General features: G+C 33.2%; 2 protein-coding genes across 3 annotated transcripts; one reads left to right on the top strand and one right to left on the bottom strand.

The window, feature by feature from the left end:
• The first annotated feature begins 153 nt into the window (after positions 1-153).
• On the top strand, positions 154-1,134 carry or42e1 (odorant receptor, family 42, subfamily E, member 1). The gene is given in 1 exon segment (NM_131593.1): positions 154-1,134. A coding segment is annotated over 1 exon segment (981 nt).
• A 5,010-nt stretch (positions 1,135-6,144) lies between these two features.
• On the bottom strand, positions 6,145-7,560 carry or40a1 (odorant receptor, family 40, subfamily A, member 1). Of its 2 annotated transcripts, NM_001440758.1 has the most exons (2): positions 7,524-7,560; positions 6,145-7,275 (listed from the first exon to the last, which is right to left on the bottom strand). In NM_001440758.1, exon 2 carries the CDS (start codon positions 7,256-7,258, stop codon positions 6,263-6,265), a length of 996 nt encoding a protein of 331 aa, NP_001427687.1. In that variant the 5' UTR covers positions 7,259-7,275; positions 7,524-7,560; the 3' UTR covers positions 6,145-6,262.
• Between the last annotated feature and the right edge of the window lie 9,427 nt (positions 7,561-16,987).

Raw genomic sequence — 16,987 nt, 5'->3', positions numbered from 1 at the left:
TTTGGAGTTATTCAAATATTATGCAAAGTTATTTTAAAAGGTATATACAATTTTAAAAATTGTAGTTACTGTTTAGAAATGACAATTCTGTACATTTTTTATCATCTCTTTTTTATTTTTTAGATTTTTCAAAACACAAGACGCAAAGCTGCCATGAGTTCTGTAAATGCAAGTTTTTCCAAGAATATCTCCATCGTTCATCCTGAATACTTTTTCGTCATTGGGCTCACAGGTATAGGGTACAGCAGTTATTACTATATATTCTTATTCATCACGTATTTCATAACTGTAGTTGGGAATACTGCAGTCATTCTCATTATAGTTCTTGACCGGAGGCTGCACAGTGCAAAGTACATTGGTATGTTTAACTTGGCCTTGGCTGACTTTGGGGAAGCTAACGCACTGATTCCTAACATGATGAAGACTTTTCTGTTTGACTCTCAGTACATCTACTACAATGCTTGTATGGCAAATATGTTTTTTGTGTTCCTCTTTAGTACTATGCAAAGTTTCACTCTTGTTGTTATGGCGTATGATCGTTTAATTGCAATTTGTTTGCCATTGAGATATCATAGCATTGTCAATAATTCCAATATGATTTTAATTTTCTCAGCAATATGGGCTTTTAATTCTTCTGTGGTGGCCTTGATGGTGTCTTTGATTGACCGACTTTCATTCTGTGAATCTAATATGATACAGAGTTATTTTTGTGATCATGGACCAGTGTATAGGTTGGCATGCAGTGACATTAGCAAAAATAAGATTATGGCGTATGTCATTTCAGCTATGTACATTATAGCACCAATGGTCGTTATTGTCTTTTCATATCTGGGCATTTTTCTTGCTTTAATCAAAATCACAACTTGGGAAGGACGATTAAAAGCACTGAAGACCTGTGTGTCTCACCTGTTGTTAGTAGGAATTTTTTTCCTCCCCTTATTCTGCACATACCTTGCCCAGCTCTTGCTTTCACTGAATCCTAATGCCAGAGTCATCAGCACATCTCTGTCATATGCAATTCCACCAATGCTAAATCCTATTATTTATGTTTTAAACACAGGTGAAATTAAGGACCTAATTCGAAAAATGCTTAAAAGCAGATCTGCACCGATCAGAGAGAACATTTCCAAATGAGGCTGTAAAATTTTTCATTATTTAATTGGGTCTGTTTGACGCTAGAAAAGTTTGTTAATTATATATCCTCATAATCAATTCAAATTCTCAAAGAAATATAATATATGAAACTGTTCTGTGACCTTTATTAATCAAGCTGGTTTGCTTTTGTTCTATTGATATTGTGACAGTAAATGAAGAAGTAAAAAACGTGATTTAAGTGACCAATCATTGCCATAGTATGTTGACATATTTTATACAACCTTAAACACATCATTCACTGTGATTTACTTGTATTTTTGGTTGATAAAATCAACTTAAAAGTGTGATTAAAATAAATATTATTTCAAAATGTTTTTCTTTTTTTCCATAAGCTAATGTTATAATGAGCATGTTGGTCTCCACATTTCCCATTCTTCTCTGTATAGTATACATAACATGAAAGCATAATACACACAAATGTAAGTTTCCATTTATTGTGTCTGTTTTTAAAGGTCATCAAAGGTCATAATGACCTCTTTGATACTGAAAGGTAATAACACACATCAATGTAAAGTCTCAGCCTCATAATGGTCTTTTACTGCCCTCTACTGGTATCTTCAAGTAGGTGCATAATGTTTGAGTCTATGTATCTTAACCCAGACAGTGTCATATAATTATTATTTCTTCAAAATGTCTTTAAATTTGGAAACCAATGTTTATCCTGAAATATGCTTGTTGGTGTAACTTTAATATGTTTAACTCTAAAATTTTGTAAGAATATAACTGTTGTAAAAATAAAAGTCTTCTAATCTTTATAAGTCTCTCCATCTATTTTGTATCCATTTGTTTCCCTAAAACACATGGATCATGATTTCTGTGCATAACTTCTTTGGGAATACAGTGACTCTGGGCTCCAATCTTTTTTTAATTAAGGTTTGTACATCCCCAGAAAGCTGAATAAATAAGCTTTCCATTGATGTAATGACTTTGTTAGGACAATATTTGTCAGAAATACAACTACATGAAAATCTGGAATCTGGCATATTCATTTATACATTTTCTTTTCAGCTTAGTCCCATTATTAAACTGGGGTCGCCACAGGGGAATGAACCATTAACTTATGCAGCATATATTCTACGCAGTGGATGCCCTGCCAGCTGCAACCCACTACTGGGAAACACCCAAACACACTCATACACTACAGTTAATTTAGCTTACCGAGTTCCCCTATACCACATGTCGTACCACAAACCAGAGCACCCAGGCAAAACCCATGTGAACATAAGGAGAACATGCAAACTCCAGACAGAAATGCCAAATGACCCAGCCGAGGCTCGAACCAGCGACCTTTTTGCTGTGAGGGAATTGTGCTTTCCACTGAGGGAATTAATACAGTATTATAGGCATCTGGGAGCAATAGTGATAATAGCACTAACATACTGTACACATATTCCCAATACAGCATGAAGGTTTTCCATAAAGATTATTTCCAGATCAAATCCCAGAGCAATAGTTTGATACAATTATGCTAAATTCCCATTATTTAATTATGCTAAATTCGAATTATTACAGCATTGAACTTTTTTATCTATACAGCAGCTCTTAAATTAAAAATGAATACATTTCTATTAGAGGATAAATTGCTGAGCAAATAAAAATCTGGATGCAAAAATGGACAACAGCAACCTAATCACATGCAATATATAATATATATATTTAATGGATGTTCACTCATACACACGTGCACACACGCACACACACACATACAAACAAATTAATATTTCAGTCATCAGTCACTCATCGTTCAGTTGTTTTAAACCTTTATAAGTATTTTTTTCTTCTGTTAAACATAAAATAAGATATTTAGAAAAATGCTGAAAAGCTGTAACCATTGACTTCTGTAGTATTTGTTTTTCCTACTATTTAAGTCAATGGTTACAGATTTCCAGCATTCTTCAGAATACCTTTTTAAAGAAAGAAACTCATAAAGGTTTGAAGCCATTGAGTAAATTTTCATTTTTGGGTGAACTATCCTTTAAGCAAACTAAGTGACAGATGAGACTAAAAGCAAATTTTGAACCTACTAAGGATGACAAAAGGGGAAAAACACTGGAGAATCAAATAGTTCATTTTTTGGATGTTTATTCATTAAAACAATTGGTTGATTGTCTTATTTTCTAAACAAAAACAACATGGTAAAATCTATAATGGTGTGTAATATTACAGCTTAAAATCTTTGTTTTAAATTGTCATTGATCTCTTTGATGGCAAAGCTGAATTTCCTGCAGTCATTATAGCAATCATCTATAGCACAAAATTCTTTAGAAATTCCCTTTAATATTAAGCTCAATTTTTAAAAAGAAAATCAAATGCTGCTCAATATTTTGTGGAAACCATGATCATTTCTTCAAGATTTCTTTGTTGAATGCAAAGATCAAGACTCAAAAAACAACTCTGATATATTTTATAACAATACTTACTCAATATCATTCAAAATGATTGCTTTCATTTGGAACAAAATCTTACCTTCACCCTACATTTTGTACAGTTGTGTATATTCACACTATACAATTAAATAAATCATTAAAATTGAGTAAAAAGATCTGAAACATTGACACACAAATGAAGGGGAGTCATGTTGGTGTTTGTACTATTAAATGAACACCAATGCCATTGTATTTGGATTAAAATCCTTGAACTGGGTGCAATTTTGATAACAGGGTTTCTGCTGATGGGCTTATGCGGGGCCCTGGGATATCGGAAACTGATAAAAGCGGTCAGCGCAGCTCAAAACCCCACTAGGCTGGCCGGCTTGATTGAAACACTGATGGGTAGGGTCGCGAATCAGACTATGGTCCTTGACCGCAAACTGGAAACCATCGAGGTGAAGCTAGCGGCTCTGCAACAAATTTTGGCCAGATCGGGAGACGAGTGATGGACATTAAATATCTGTGAAATTGGCAGATATTGACCTAAAGTGGAAGTATCTTACTGTCTTTTTTTCGGCTCTCCTCTTACTCCTGCCAGACGGCCTCGGCTGGAAGTAAACAACTCCCTGGGATAAGCAAGATAAGCGGACGCTCTGAAATTCCTGCCCCTGTCAAGGACACCTGCGGGACTCTGGACTATGCAGGCTCACACACACACACACAAACATATCTACAGATAAACATTCACCACCGATCCCCATCCAAACGCCTTCGTGTGCTTTTACCCACGTGGGGCGTGGGCGGGGCTGTGACTTGCGCCGGAAATGGCTGCTAGACCAGTTGGCTGCCCGCACTCAACGGACTGTTTTCCATTACCCCTGTTCCCATCCCCTCTGTCTATGTTGTGTCTTGCCGGTGTGCTTATGCTAAGATAGGGCTGTTTTTCTCCCTTTTCTCACTTTGTCCTAATCAAGGGCAAGCTGAGGGAGCGTTTTTTTTTTTGCCTAACTGTCCAAATGTATCTTTCTTCGTTTCTAAATGCTACCTCCTAAGATCTGTCTCCCCTGAAAAGTTGTTTGTGATGTTTTGTGTATGGTCTGGGGGGTCCAATTTCGCTATACGAAAGTGTAGTGACAAATAAAGGCTTGATTGATTGATTGATTGATTGAATTGATAAACAAAAAAGTAAAAATCTTAAAAAGAAAACTCTCTGTATGGGAAAGCTTTATATGTGATTCTGTTACATCATCAAGCTTATACTTCCATAGTCCCAACAAGAACAACAACAGCATAATGTCACCAAATGATAATCTCATAACAACGGTTGTTTTTTTTTCATAATTCAGTGCATGTCTGTGGCATTGCAAACCCTTTGCCAACAAAAAGTGTGTGTGTGTGTGTTTTACTTTTTTATACTGTAGCAACACATTTACGTTGTTTAAAGTCACATTCACACACTTTGTAACTAATTGCCTTTATAACTGTATCAATTCCTAATTTGTTTATTTTAAAAAAGCCCTATGTGAAATGAACAGGGTTTCTTAACAGATATAATAGGATTTAATACTTTTTATATGCAGTATTAAGTTGTGCACATACTTCTGTAAGTTCATATGACATGCCTGTTGAAAAATAAGGAGCTCTCCTATACAACAGATGTTATAGAAATAATATATAAGTTGAAGTTAGAAAATATCCTCTCATCAGATGTTATTAAGGAGCTTTATTCAAATGGCCTTTAGGCTATGCTGTGCTATATATGATTATATTACTCAGTTGCTGTAGCTGAAAACTACTGTTAAATACCTGAAAAGCATGACAATCACTATTGTTCGTGCTATTGCTTGTAAATGGATTATTTTATTTTTATTTGACAATATCTCCAAGCCAAGAGCCTAAAACCGTAATCCAAATTGAACTGTGAGCAATCTGTATCATTGCACTCTTAGCATGGACAATATTCGGTCATAATTCTGACTGGTGGATCTTGGCTTTGTATTGCTGTTAGAAGTTGGCCCTTTTTAGGCTTATAGTGTGTGAATATGTTGTGAAGCATGTTGTGTGTTTTTCTGCCATCTTGTGGGTAAATGAAGAATGCGTTATACATATATCCCACTGAAATATTATAGAAATAACTTGCAATTGACTATTTTACAATATTCATGATTAGGTTAATCAATTTGACCGCTAGTGTTCTTAATTACTGATGAAGATGATGATGAGGATGATGATGTCAGCAAACAAGGCTTTTTTAATATCAAACGCATTTCAAGATTAATAAATGACAAGTCTTAATTACTGAAAACTGGCAAATATGGACATATATTTATCAAAAATGCAATACAAAGCACGACTACATAAGATGTTATTGTGTTATATTATGTGTTTGTACAGTAACCATTGGCTCTTATTAATTTTAGCCATCAATTTACAGTTTTTCCATCCTCAGCAGTTCTAACAGTTATACATTATGAAACTTTATTTGAATTTCCTCACATTGATTAAATGAATAAATAAAAAGTCAAGAACATTTGACAGCACTAAATTGAATGAATACATAAATGCTGGATTATAAATAAACAACACATTAATGCCTTGATGAAGAAAAATTGATTCAACAAGTTCAAACATTTTTGTTTTATTTTCCTGCAACATTATTACAAAATTCATAACTGTTGAAACATAGTTTACAGCTTTACACATCAAAAGTAACTTCTAGTCTGGATGGAACAAAGCAGTCATTGTTGTAAAGCCTTGACCTCAGTTTTAATGATCTGTTGAGCCACTTTTGATTGTCTAAAAAGTTTGACCATCCTTTCTTTAAGTTCATCAGTCTTTAAGCTGTAGATGATGGGGTTCAACATTGCTGGAACGGTAACAGAAACAGTCAGTATTGCTGTTAAAAGATCAACATTCTGAACTAATCGCAAGTTCCCTAGCACATACGCTATAATGACTGGCATGTAATACAGCATGACCAGCATCATATGAGTAAGACAGGTGTGAAAGGCCTTCCAGCGCTGGGTTACAGAGGCAATCCGCATCACAGCAATCACTACAATCACATATGTGAAAACAATAAAAAACAAAGGGCCCAGCAAGGTGATCATTGTCTTAACAGTTCCTAGTTGTCGGTTATAAGTAGTGTCTGTACAAGCCAGTCTGTAAACTGGGCCATGTTCACAACAACAGCTCAGTACTGCTCTGGAGCTACAGTAAGGAAGCCTAGAGGCAAAAATGACTGGAAAAATATCCAGCAGAGTAACTAGAATCCAGATCAATGCTATGATAAGCAGCATCCTCAGGTTGGTGTTTATGGTAGAGTAACGCAGAGGCCAGCAGATGGCGATCAGACGATCATATGCCAGAAGAGCAAGAGAGAAAGACTCCATGTCACCAAAAAAATGCATGAAGAACATTTGAGAAAAACAGGCGCCAAATGAGATATAGTTCTGGTTGAACACAAAAACAGGCACCATTTGAGGAATAATAACACTATTGATTGAAATGTCGACGACGGCTAGATTACACACAGCAAGATACTTGGGGTTCTGTAAGCTGGAGTTCATGAGGACAACAGAGAGGAGAACAAGATTGCCCAGCAAGGTGATGATGTAGATGATCGCCAAGCCCAAAATCAGGTAGTTTTTGGTTGGCAAAGTTTGGAAGGCAGTCAGATAAAATCCTTCATTGAAAGAAGCCGTTCCATTGCTGAATGTGACTGACAAATTCATTTGAACTCCGGTAAAAGCTGAAATAAACACAGTTAATTCATTTACAGCTACAGTGTGACAAAAGAAATGAAAGTAAAATGTAATTTTGTAAATAAAATGAATATTAATAAAACATAATACAGCAAATTGTATATCAATTAGCATGGAAGAATACTAAAATCACACATTTATAGACTCATAAATTAAAATATAAGTACAGTAACTGAAAACGTTTAACAAATACATCAGAACTAGTTTTCAGTTTAATGAACAAGTGCAAAGATACCTAACTGCTCTGTAGATCTGCCTTTGGTTTGAAATCTTGCAGTGTTACTAGAAAGGGGCTTTATAAAGGGCTGTTAAACTAATGAACTGGTCTAATGGGTTTAATTAACCAGTGTGTCCAAACAAAGAAATAATTACCTTGACTTGAAGTCTTGTTAGTTTAGAAAAACTTTTCTCAGGAGTATTTAATTACTATTGTAATTATATCCATAATTGTTGGTGTGAAAGTGTTTTTACATTTTTGCCCCACAGAGGCAAGCAAGATCAAAACAATGTATCTTGCATTAGTGCATTAGGCGAGATTTCATCAATTTTTAGTGACGTTTCATGTGTCATTAATGTCTGTTTGTCATGGCGAAAAATGTAAACACAATCCACAAAAATATATAAATAATTCACATTTTAAATATACATTTACAAAACAAAATAATTCACATTCACATATGCAATGACTATCAATTTGCCCATGCTTGTTTTATTCTGAAGATTTATTCAGACTTATTTAATCAAATTGTACATTGCACTTTTTCCACATTTATACATGGTATATTTGTATCATAGGTGTCCAAGCCTGCTACCCACTATCCACCGGATATCCCTTAGCTACCCTAAATAAACACATCTGAACTCATTAATTAAAACCTGAAGCTAAAATCTACAGCTCACCCAATTTAAAGTATTTGATATGGTTCACTCAGATTTGTTAATCCCTATAAGAGGATTAAGTATTTTTTATTTGTGTTAATAGATATGCTACCATGCATAATCAAACACATGGCTTTTAAAAGCATACTTCTTTTGATATTATGTGCAAATGCACACACACATGAAAAACAATATAGCTGTTTCTAAATAGGTATTTTAGCCATGCCATAGTTGTGTATTATACTGTATGTGACCACGAACCACAAAAACCTTTTTTAATTGAGATGCATGTGGGACATGGTATGCATCTAAATAAATAAGCTTTCTATTGTTGAAAACATTGTTAAGATTGAATTATTTCTGGCCAAAAAAAAAAAATCTTGTGTGTTAAAATATATAAATATATAAAAAAAATGTCCTTAAAGTTGTCTAAATTAATTTCTTAGGAATCCACATTGCCAATCATAATTTGAGTTTTCATATTTTTAAGGTTGAAAATTTACAAAATGTCTTCATGGAACATGATTTTTTATCATTATTCTAACAGTTGTGCCATAAAAGAAAAATCTAGGATGTTGACCCATACAATGTATTTTGGTTTATTGCCAAGCATTTACCAGTGCAAGTTAAGGTTGGATTTGTGCCCTATGGTCACATGTATTATAGTATTTGCAGCACTTTGTTAATGAATACTCCTGCATACACTAAAATGTCTTTGTATATGATTAGAAAAGAGTTGCAGACATACTTTAATCCGCACACAAGTGCTCATCAATGCAGGCCTGAATTGTTGTAGTCATATAAGTTGTTCAGTACTGACATCTTGTGGACCAGATAAATAATCCACAAATAATTAATATGTGCAAGCTGCTGTTCTGAGGACATTAGCATCATGCATGATGTACAGCAGGGGCGGACTGGGACAAAAAATTCTGCCCTGGCACTGTTGCCACACCAGCCCACATTACCACACCGACACAGCCCCACCCACGGACACACACTTTCACTATTTATTTTGATGTAAAGAGGGTGAAATAATATGACATTCTTGCCAGATTTTGATTATGTCCGGGTAACCTTAGATTGGGTCGGCCAAATGCTTAACATTTATTATTATTATTTTTTTAATTATCATCATCATAATATCACATCTAGCAAGAGATAAAGGCTGTCTGCACTTAAAAACAATACTTTTTATTGTTATTAAAAAAAAAAAAAACTGACCGGCCCACATTTAAAAATTGGTCTGGCCCTTCTGACATTTGCCAGAATTGCCAGATGGCCAGTCCGCCCCTGATGTACAGTATGGTACCCTAGCATAGAGGAACAGGAAAAGTGATTTTCGGGGGTTAATGCATGGTAGTGCTTATCAAATATATAATGTGTGCTTGCAATCCTTGGTTATCTGAGGAAGATCTTGCTTCATGTTGCATGCTTATAATTTAACCAAGTTTAACAATTAATAAAGAGTATTCATTTGAAGCCTACTGATATTTCAAACTACCCAGTCTAAACCCTTTAATGTCCTTATTCATTATTTGCTTAGCAATATCATTTTTACCCAGGCCATGTGATGCAACGAGACTACAGTAAATGCAATGCCATACCAGCAACACATCTTTGATAGTAGCCTAAACTGGTGTCCCTGTTTATTTAGAATAATAGATTTGCTTATCATAAACAGATTCCATTTTCATCAGTCAATAACATTAAAGAACCTTTATTTTAAGAGTGAAGGAGAATTAAAAGTATTCAAAATGACAGCTTTTTCTCTAGTCAATAAATAAATTAATAAATGATATAGGCTGCACAACCTATAGTGTTTTTTGACTGTTCAAATCGTGTGCTTGAATATGAGAGTAGGCAGTCAGTTGTATATAACTATAACATTATAATTCCTCAATATTTTAATGTGGTTGTTAACATTTTGTTAACATGTTAAGTGTGAAACATTTCTTTTTACTGGGTGAAAAGTAGTGTTTAGAAAGACAAACAGCTGTGTAAAGTCTTGCCATTACCATTACTATGTACCTCTGAATGCCACATTTGACTTTTCAAAGTATTTTTAATGTCAGTAGGCTTTGTAACTACAGCTGTTCTGTGTATAACAAAAAATAGAGAAATCACATGAGGGGTGTTTGGTTACTTCATGTCTTGAAAATGTATTTCTTTGTTTGTCAGTGACCCAACATACTTTATTAAACATTATGTGTGAGGTTCATGAATCATTACAAAAGCAAACGTGTGATCTGACATTGGAAATAAACGCTTTACCTAGTGGAAAAGCGTGGGAACGCATGTTCATGATTATTCAGAAACACGCTTTGTTCATTTCATTGTTTTTAGTGAATATTATGTCTGAAATGTGCACCATTCATTCATATGGCCATTCATAGCCATACAGGTCTTTAGATTGTATTTCTTAAAATGACTGAACTCACTGAACCATGACAAAAAAGTGAACCATACAAAACATATTTTACAATAAAAAGCAGACGTTTTGTTTGGTTAAACATGCATCCAAAATGTAATAATAATCATGTTTAGGTGTTTTCACATTTATTAATAGGACAGTGAAGAGTAAAAAACATTTTTTAATAGGGGAGAGTGGGGACAGTTGCAACACGTTTTGCATTTCATTTAGTTTCTCAGAGACAAATAATTTGTGGCAACCCAATATTTTAATATAATAAACCCACCTATATTAGACACCAACCTACATTGCTATAATGTGTACAAATGATAATGTAAACAGAATTTAAACTTAAACAGACAAAGTCAAAAGTTGCAACTGACCTCTAGCAGAAGGACGGATGGTTGCAACAACCCATGTGGACAGTTGCAACATTTAATAAAATGTGATAATAAAAACTGAACTGAAACTGAACAAAAATGTATTTTTTACTGAAAATCTAGATTGAACCTTTACTAAACTACTTTGAACTTTGTTGATTTGGTAATAGAAAACAGGAAGAAAACTTTAAGTGCAACTTGACGTTAAACAAAAACAAATACTAACTGATTTCTCTAGAATTTTTTTGGCCATGCGAAAGGAAGAGGGATTTTTAAAGGTATCAGAAATGATGACCCGGGTCAAATGGGTCTAATGCAATCAAAAATATACTGTAATTGCCTTGATTGGTTATGCAAGATCAAATTTTCTCACGAGCATTTAGTTTAGTGATCTAAATAAAATTTTTTTGTCTTTATACTTTGACCCATAAAAGCAAACATGTTCAAAACGAACTGTTTTGCACTTTTTAACCAGGCCAAGATGTCATATCCTTTTGAGACAATAACCTTATGAAAATTAGGCTTTATATTATAAGTTTAGTAACAATGATTTATAGATTATCATTTGTAAAACTACTGTTTAGTTCGTTAGACAATAGTTAGTTTAGTAAAGCCACTGTAAATATGTGGTTACCAGGATTTAATTACATTTATCATTAATTAAATTTAATTACAAACAAACACATTTTAGTAGGCCTGTCACAATAAACATTATATCGACTTATTGTGCAATACTTTGTGATGTCAATAATTTTACCATTGCAATATATCTTACCATATTCACAAATAAGCCATTTTACAATTTACATTCTATCTCACCGGTGTCAAAGTTTATAATTGGGCATTTTCCTAATAGGACATTTAACAGTATATATAATATGGTATTTACATTTTTAACATCAAATAAAAATCTAAGTAATCTTAAGAATGGTAAGTATTTTGAAGTGTTTATGGCTTTTTGCATTATTATACTGTTTTATATATTCATGTTATATCATTATATATTATTGATATACTTACTTAGCTACTCCCAGGGCTGTTTATATCGAAGTTGATATTTAGCCGCACCGTGTTGCTGTATTGTAACACCAATCTTATTTTAACGAGTATAGTAAACTTCATATCTTTTATATTAAAAATCCCAGGAATAAAAAATGAAGATGAAGACAAAACCATGGACAGGTTTGTTCTTCTTAAACATTTATTTTTCTTAAACACTTTTACCTGAGCATTGGAAGGACATTTCTAGATCTGCATTTTTTAAGTCAAGTCAATATTTATTTATAAAGTACTTTTAAAAAACAAGTGCTTACCCAAGTGCTGTACACACATTCACCATCTAAAACAAAGGACAAATACAACAGACATTGGACTTTTGTATGGTATTTAAAGCCAAAGAGTAAAAATAGGTTTTAAGACTAGATTTAAAAAACAGAAAGGGTTGTGGCCTGCTCATAATGGAGAGGCAAATTATTTTAAGTACGGGGCAACCACTGCAAAGGCACAGTCCCCTCCTGGTTTTTAACTTTGTGCGTGGAACAGCCAAAAGTCACTAATCAGCACATCTAAGTGCCCTTGATGGAGTGTACAATTAAATGAATGAAGACAAATATCTTGGTGCTAGTCCATTTAGGCATTTAAACACCAAAACTAGACTGTTTATCCAGTTCACTATCATCAAGTCACTATCCATAATAACACCCAGGTTTTTTACATTAGTTTTTACAAAAGGATTTAACACACCAAGATCCAGACAATCCTAAGTTCCCCCGGATCCAAAAACCACCACTTCTGTCTTTTCTTCAATGCACATTAAAAATTTAGTGCCAACTAACATGTAATGTCCTTAAGACAGTCAAAAATGGTGTTAAGGACCCAGCATCCATTTTAAGGGAAAATAAAGCTGTGCATCGTAAAAAGGAAATGAAGTCCCATACTTTCTACAAATAGACCTCAAATAGGCCCTTTTTAAGGCCTTATGAGATCAAAAATGTACACTTTTATTAATAACTAAAATACGGGCCAGTAACTGTTATGTTTATGAGGTCTCATGTCAAAAAACTGCCAAAAACATTCATACAGATCATGCAAAATCATCAAAACCAAATCAGGCCTTTATCTTAATACTTTATTTAAGAATAATAGTTTAAAAAAATTCCATAAACAATTCAAAATGACAATATAATATAAGCATAAAAGATAAGAAACTTCAGCACCTCGTGCAGGTCCCTAAGAGACTCATTATTTTGTTTTGACAAATCCACATCTATGGTTCCCCATAGAGAGCGAAGAAACAAACAGGACTAATGAAACAAAACACATTCATTAATCTAATGACTGATTACAGTTGCAAAAGACTGACATATGGGAATAACATCTAACATGTCTCAAGGTAGATGAGCTCATGATGACACAGTGTTTGGACAGCCAATAAGAGTGGAGTTTGCCATGACACAATTCTGTTTTGACCAATAGACTGCTAGTTGGTATAATAAATTGGACATGTTAGAGAACCTTGCAGCAACCTCTGGAAACATGGCTTGCTGTATGTGTCTCAAACATCTGTCCATAATAATTCTTTATAAATGTGTCATATATTATCTTATATTATCTTATATTATATTATATTATATTATATTATATTATATTATATTATATTATATTATATTATATTATATTATATTATATTATATTTTATTATGTTGCCCAATATACTATATTTTATTACAATTTAATTCTATTCAATTCAATTTGTTTATTGTCATGTGCACAGTAAGGAAACACATTTTCCTGTACAATGAAATTCTTTCTTTGCCATCCACAGTGAAGTCAAACACGACATACACATAAATACACTTATATACAAAGGAGTGACAGAAGTATAATTATGAAATGTAAAAACATAAATATCTATGAATGTAAACAATATATAAACTTATTGTGGAGTAATGAAAACAGATGGAAACATTGTATAGTGGTTCCTAAAATTGTGCTTATAATGCAAAAAGTGCCTAGTGCAATTGACTTATTTGCAAACAACAGTATAATGGCCGGAGAAGATTTATATAGAAAAACATAAGCATATACCTTAATGAAAGAAACTAAGACTCATCTAAAACCCCAATGTACAATTACCTGTAAAATGTATCAGTTTCTTTAAGTAATCCTCATATCTGTATGTTTATACACAATTCTGTTTATGGTAAAACAAATGAATTGAAACAAAATAGTCATCATTTTCTATGGACAACTGTGTATGCTTTTTCATGTATGGGCACAAGCATAACCTATTAGGGCGCATTATATATTGTATTAATAAAAATTTCCCAGTCACTTCTCACTATTGCCATATATCCTCCTTCTCCTTTTTAATTGTCCTGGTGGTTTGTTTATGTCCCATATGCACTAAGTTGTACAGGATATGTTCACTGTTTTGTTGAATAAGATATTCATTCAATACAAAATGTTTTCAATGCCAAGCACACATTACCATTCTTGCGTGCCTGTATGAAAAATAATTTGTCATACACTCTCAGGAAAAAAAGGCAGCACCATTTGCACATTATTTACCACTATATGGTACATATTTTACGTTTAACACACTAGAACCCATATTTTCCCCATAAAATCCCCATAAATTACAGCATTGTGCCACAACACAAAAATTACAAGATACAATAAAATAAACATTACAATGAAGGCAACATTTTAATATACAATACTGTAGGGTGAGGGTGACCTTCAGTACAACATTCTCAGCAGAGTAGAAAAGTGCAATAAAAATGGCCCAGCCTGACCCCTGTTAACTTTAGGATTTTGAGTCTGCACAGTGAAGATAAACTCTCAGACCCAATAACAACAAAAGTCAACAAACTCATCAGCATAATGAATATTTTTAATGAAGAGAAGATTTATATATATAGATGTATTATTATAGATATTATACAGTTGAAGTCAGAATTATTAGCCCCCTTTGAATTTTTTTTTCTTTTTAAATATTTCCCAAATGATGTTTAACAGAGCAAGGAAATTTTCACAGCATGTGTGATAATATTTTTTTCTTCTAGAGAAAGTCTTTTGTGCTTTATTTCGACTGGAATAAAAGCAGTTTTTAATTATTAAAAAACCTTGTTAAGGACAAAATTATTAGCCCCTTTGAGCTAATATTTTTTTCGATAGTCTACAGAACAAACCATTATTATACAATAACTTGCATAATTCTTTAAATGTCACTGTAAGCTGTATAGAAGTGTTGAAAAATATCTAGTAAAATGTTATTTACTGTCATCATGGCAAAGATAAAATAAATCAGTTTTTAGAGATGAGTTATTAAAACTATTATGTTTAGAAATAAGTTGAAAAAAATCTTCTTTCTGTTAAACAGAAAACTGGGGAAAAAAATAAACGGGGGCGAAAAATTCAAGGGGTCTAATAATTCTGACTGTTATATAGTTATGATCAAGTAAAAAAATTGTATTTGCTTAAAGTACAGTATTCCCTTCACATTTGCATTTGTCAGCTCATCATCCATGACATTTTAGTAGTAGTAGCATATTAGTCCACATATATTAATCTGTTTGTATATTTATATATATTGACACTATTTTAAAGGCCATGTCATGATTCCATTAAGCTTGGCCCTAAATAGTAACTGACTTACAGTCAACAGATTGTCTAAAAAAGACCAGAAAAATAAAGTGTTACCAGCGTTTCTATGACTCTTAGGCAATGATTTAATAAATGAATGGATGGACTGAAAAAATAAATATATTATTTTAAGATACTGATTTACTCTTAATTACAGTATAAATCCAATTTTCTATCATTCTTGCTGTTCAAAATTAATTATGTGTATAACATGTATGGTTTGCGTAGTCAGATTTACTTCTTTATCTGATATAAAATTGTGATTTCAGGGACATCTTATTTATGATTTCATTGCATTGACTAATGCATGTTTAATCAATTTAGCAGAGATATTGGGGGGAAAAAACATAGGTTTTTGTAGAAATTTAATCCTTAGCTTAGAAGTCTATCCTTAAAAAATATTTTTAATTGACACTGTAACTATTTATTTATTTTATTTATGATTTTCAAACAGGAAAATATTGAAAGATAATCAGGCCTGACTCAGCATGAATGCTGTCATCTGTCTCTTTATCAACACATGAGAACACTACAAACAATCACCAAACATACAAAATAGACAGGCTACTACCTTAGTGGCTACAGCGATAGTTCAGATGACCAGCTTTTGCTTTTTTAAAAAGTCTCAGAGTTGGTATTGTTTTAAGATGTTGTGGGATTTCATTCCAGGCTTTTGTGAATACATAAAAGAAAGATCTCTGTATGTACATCTGTGTGTGTGTGTGTGTGTGTGTGTGTGTGTGTGTGTGTGTGTGTGTGTGTGTGTGTGTGTGTGTGTGTGTGTGTATATGTGTGTATATGTGTGTGTGTGTGTGTGTGTGTATATGTGTGTGTGTGTGTGTGTGTGTATGTATGTATGCATCTGTATTTAAAAACCGGTAACGGAAAACATCCATTTGTTGCAGATCTGGTGAAACAATCAGTCCTTGCATTAAGTTTTTGTACCAAAGACTGGGGCTGCTAAAAATTAAAAAATTGATAATAAAGTTTAATCCCTGTGTTCGAAATTTCGAAATGATAAAGCATTAGAAAGTGATAGAGCAAAGCAGTGATGTGTCCATCAAGAAAGTCTATTATGGATCTTATAGACCCTATATGTACTGTCTAGCTTTTGGCTCCAATATATCATCTGTTGTGAGTGACCAAACAGGCAAACTGTATGACAAGGTGTACAAAGTTATGGCATGAAAATTAGTTTCAGAAACAGAAAAAAACAAATTTGTCCTAATTTTCCCATAAACAAATAGCCTTTGTTTCAGCTTTTATAGACATTTTGAACATGGTCATAATAAGTAAGGTTAGAGTCCAGACTGATTCCCAATTATTATGTAAATAAAATGAAAAGTTTTTAATTTGAGTAAGTGATGGGATTGGTTATGG

Source organism: Danio rerio, chromosome 15, assembly GCF_052040795.2.
Source record: "Danio rerio strain M-AB ecotype USA chromosome 15, GRCz13ab, whole genome shotgun sequence".
In the NCBI taxonomy this organism is placed as follows: Eukaryota; Metazoa; Chordata; class Actinopteri; order Cypriniformes; family Danionidae; genus Danio; species Danio rerio.
This window is presented reverse-complemented; position numbering and strand designations above follow the sequence as displayed.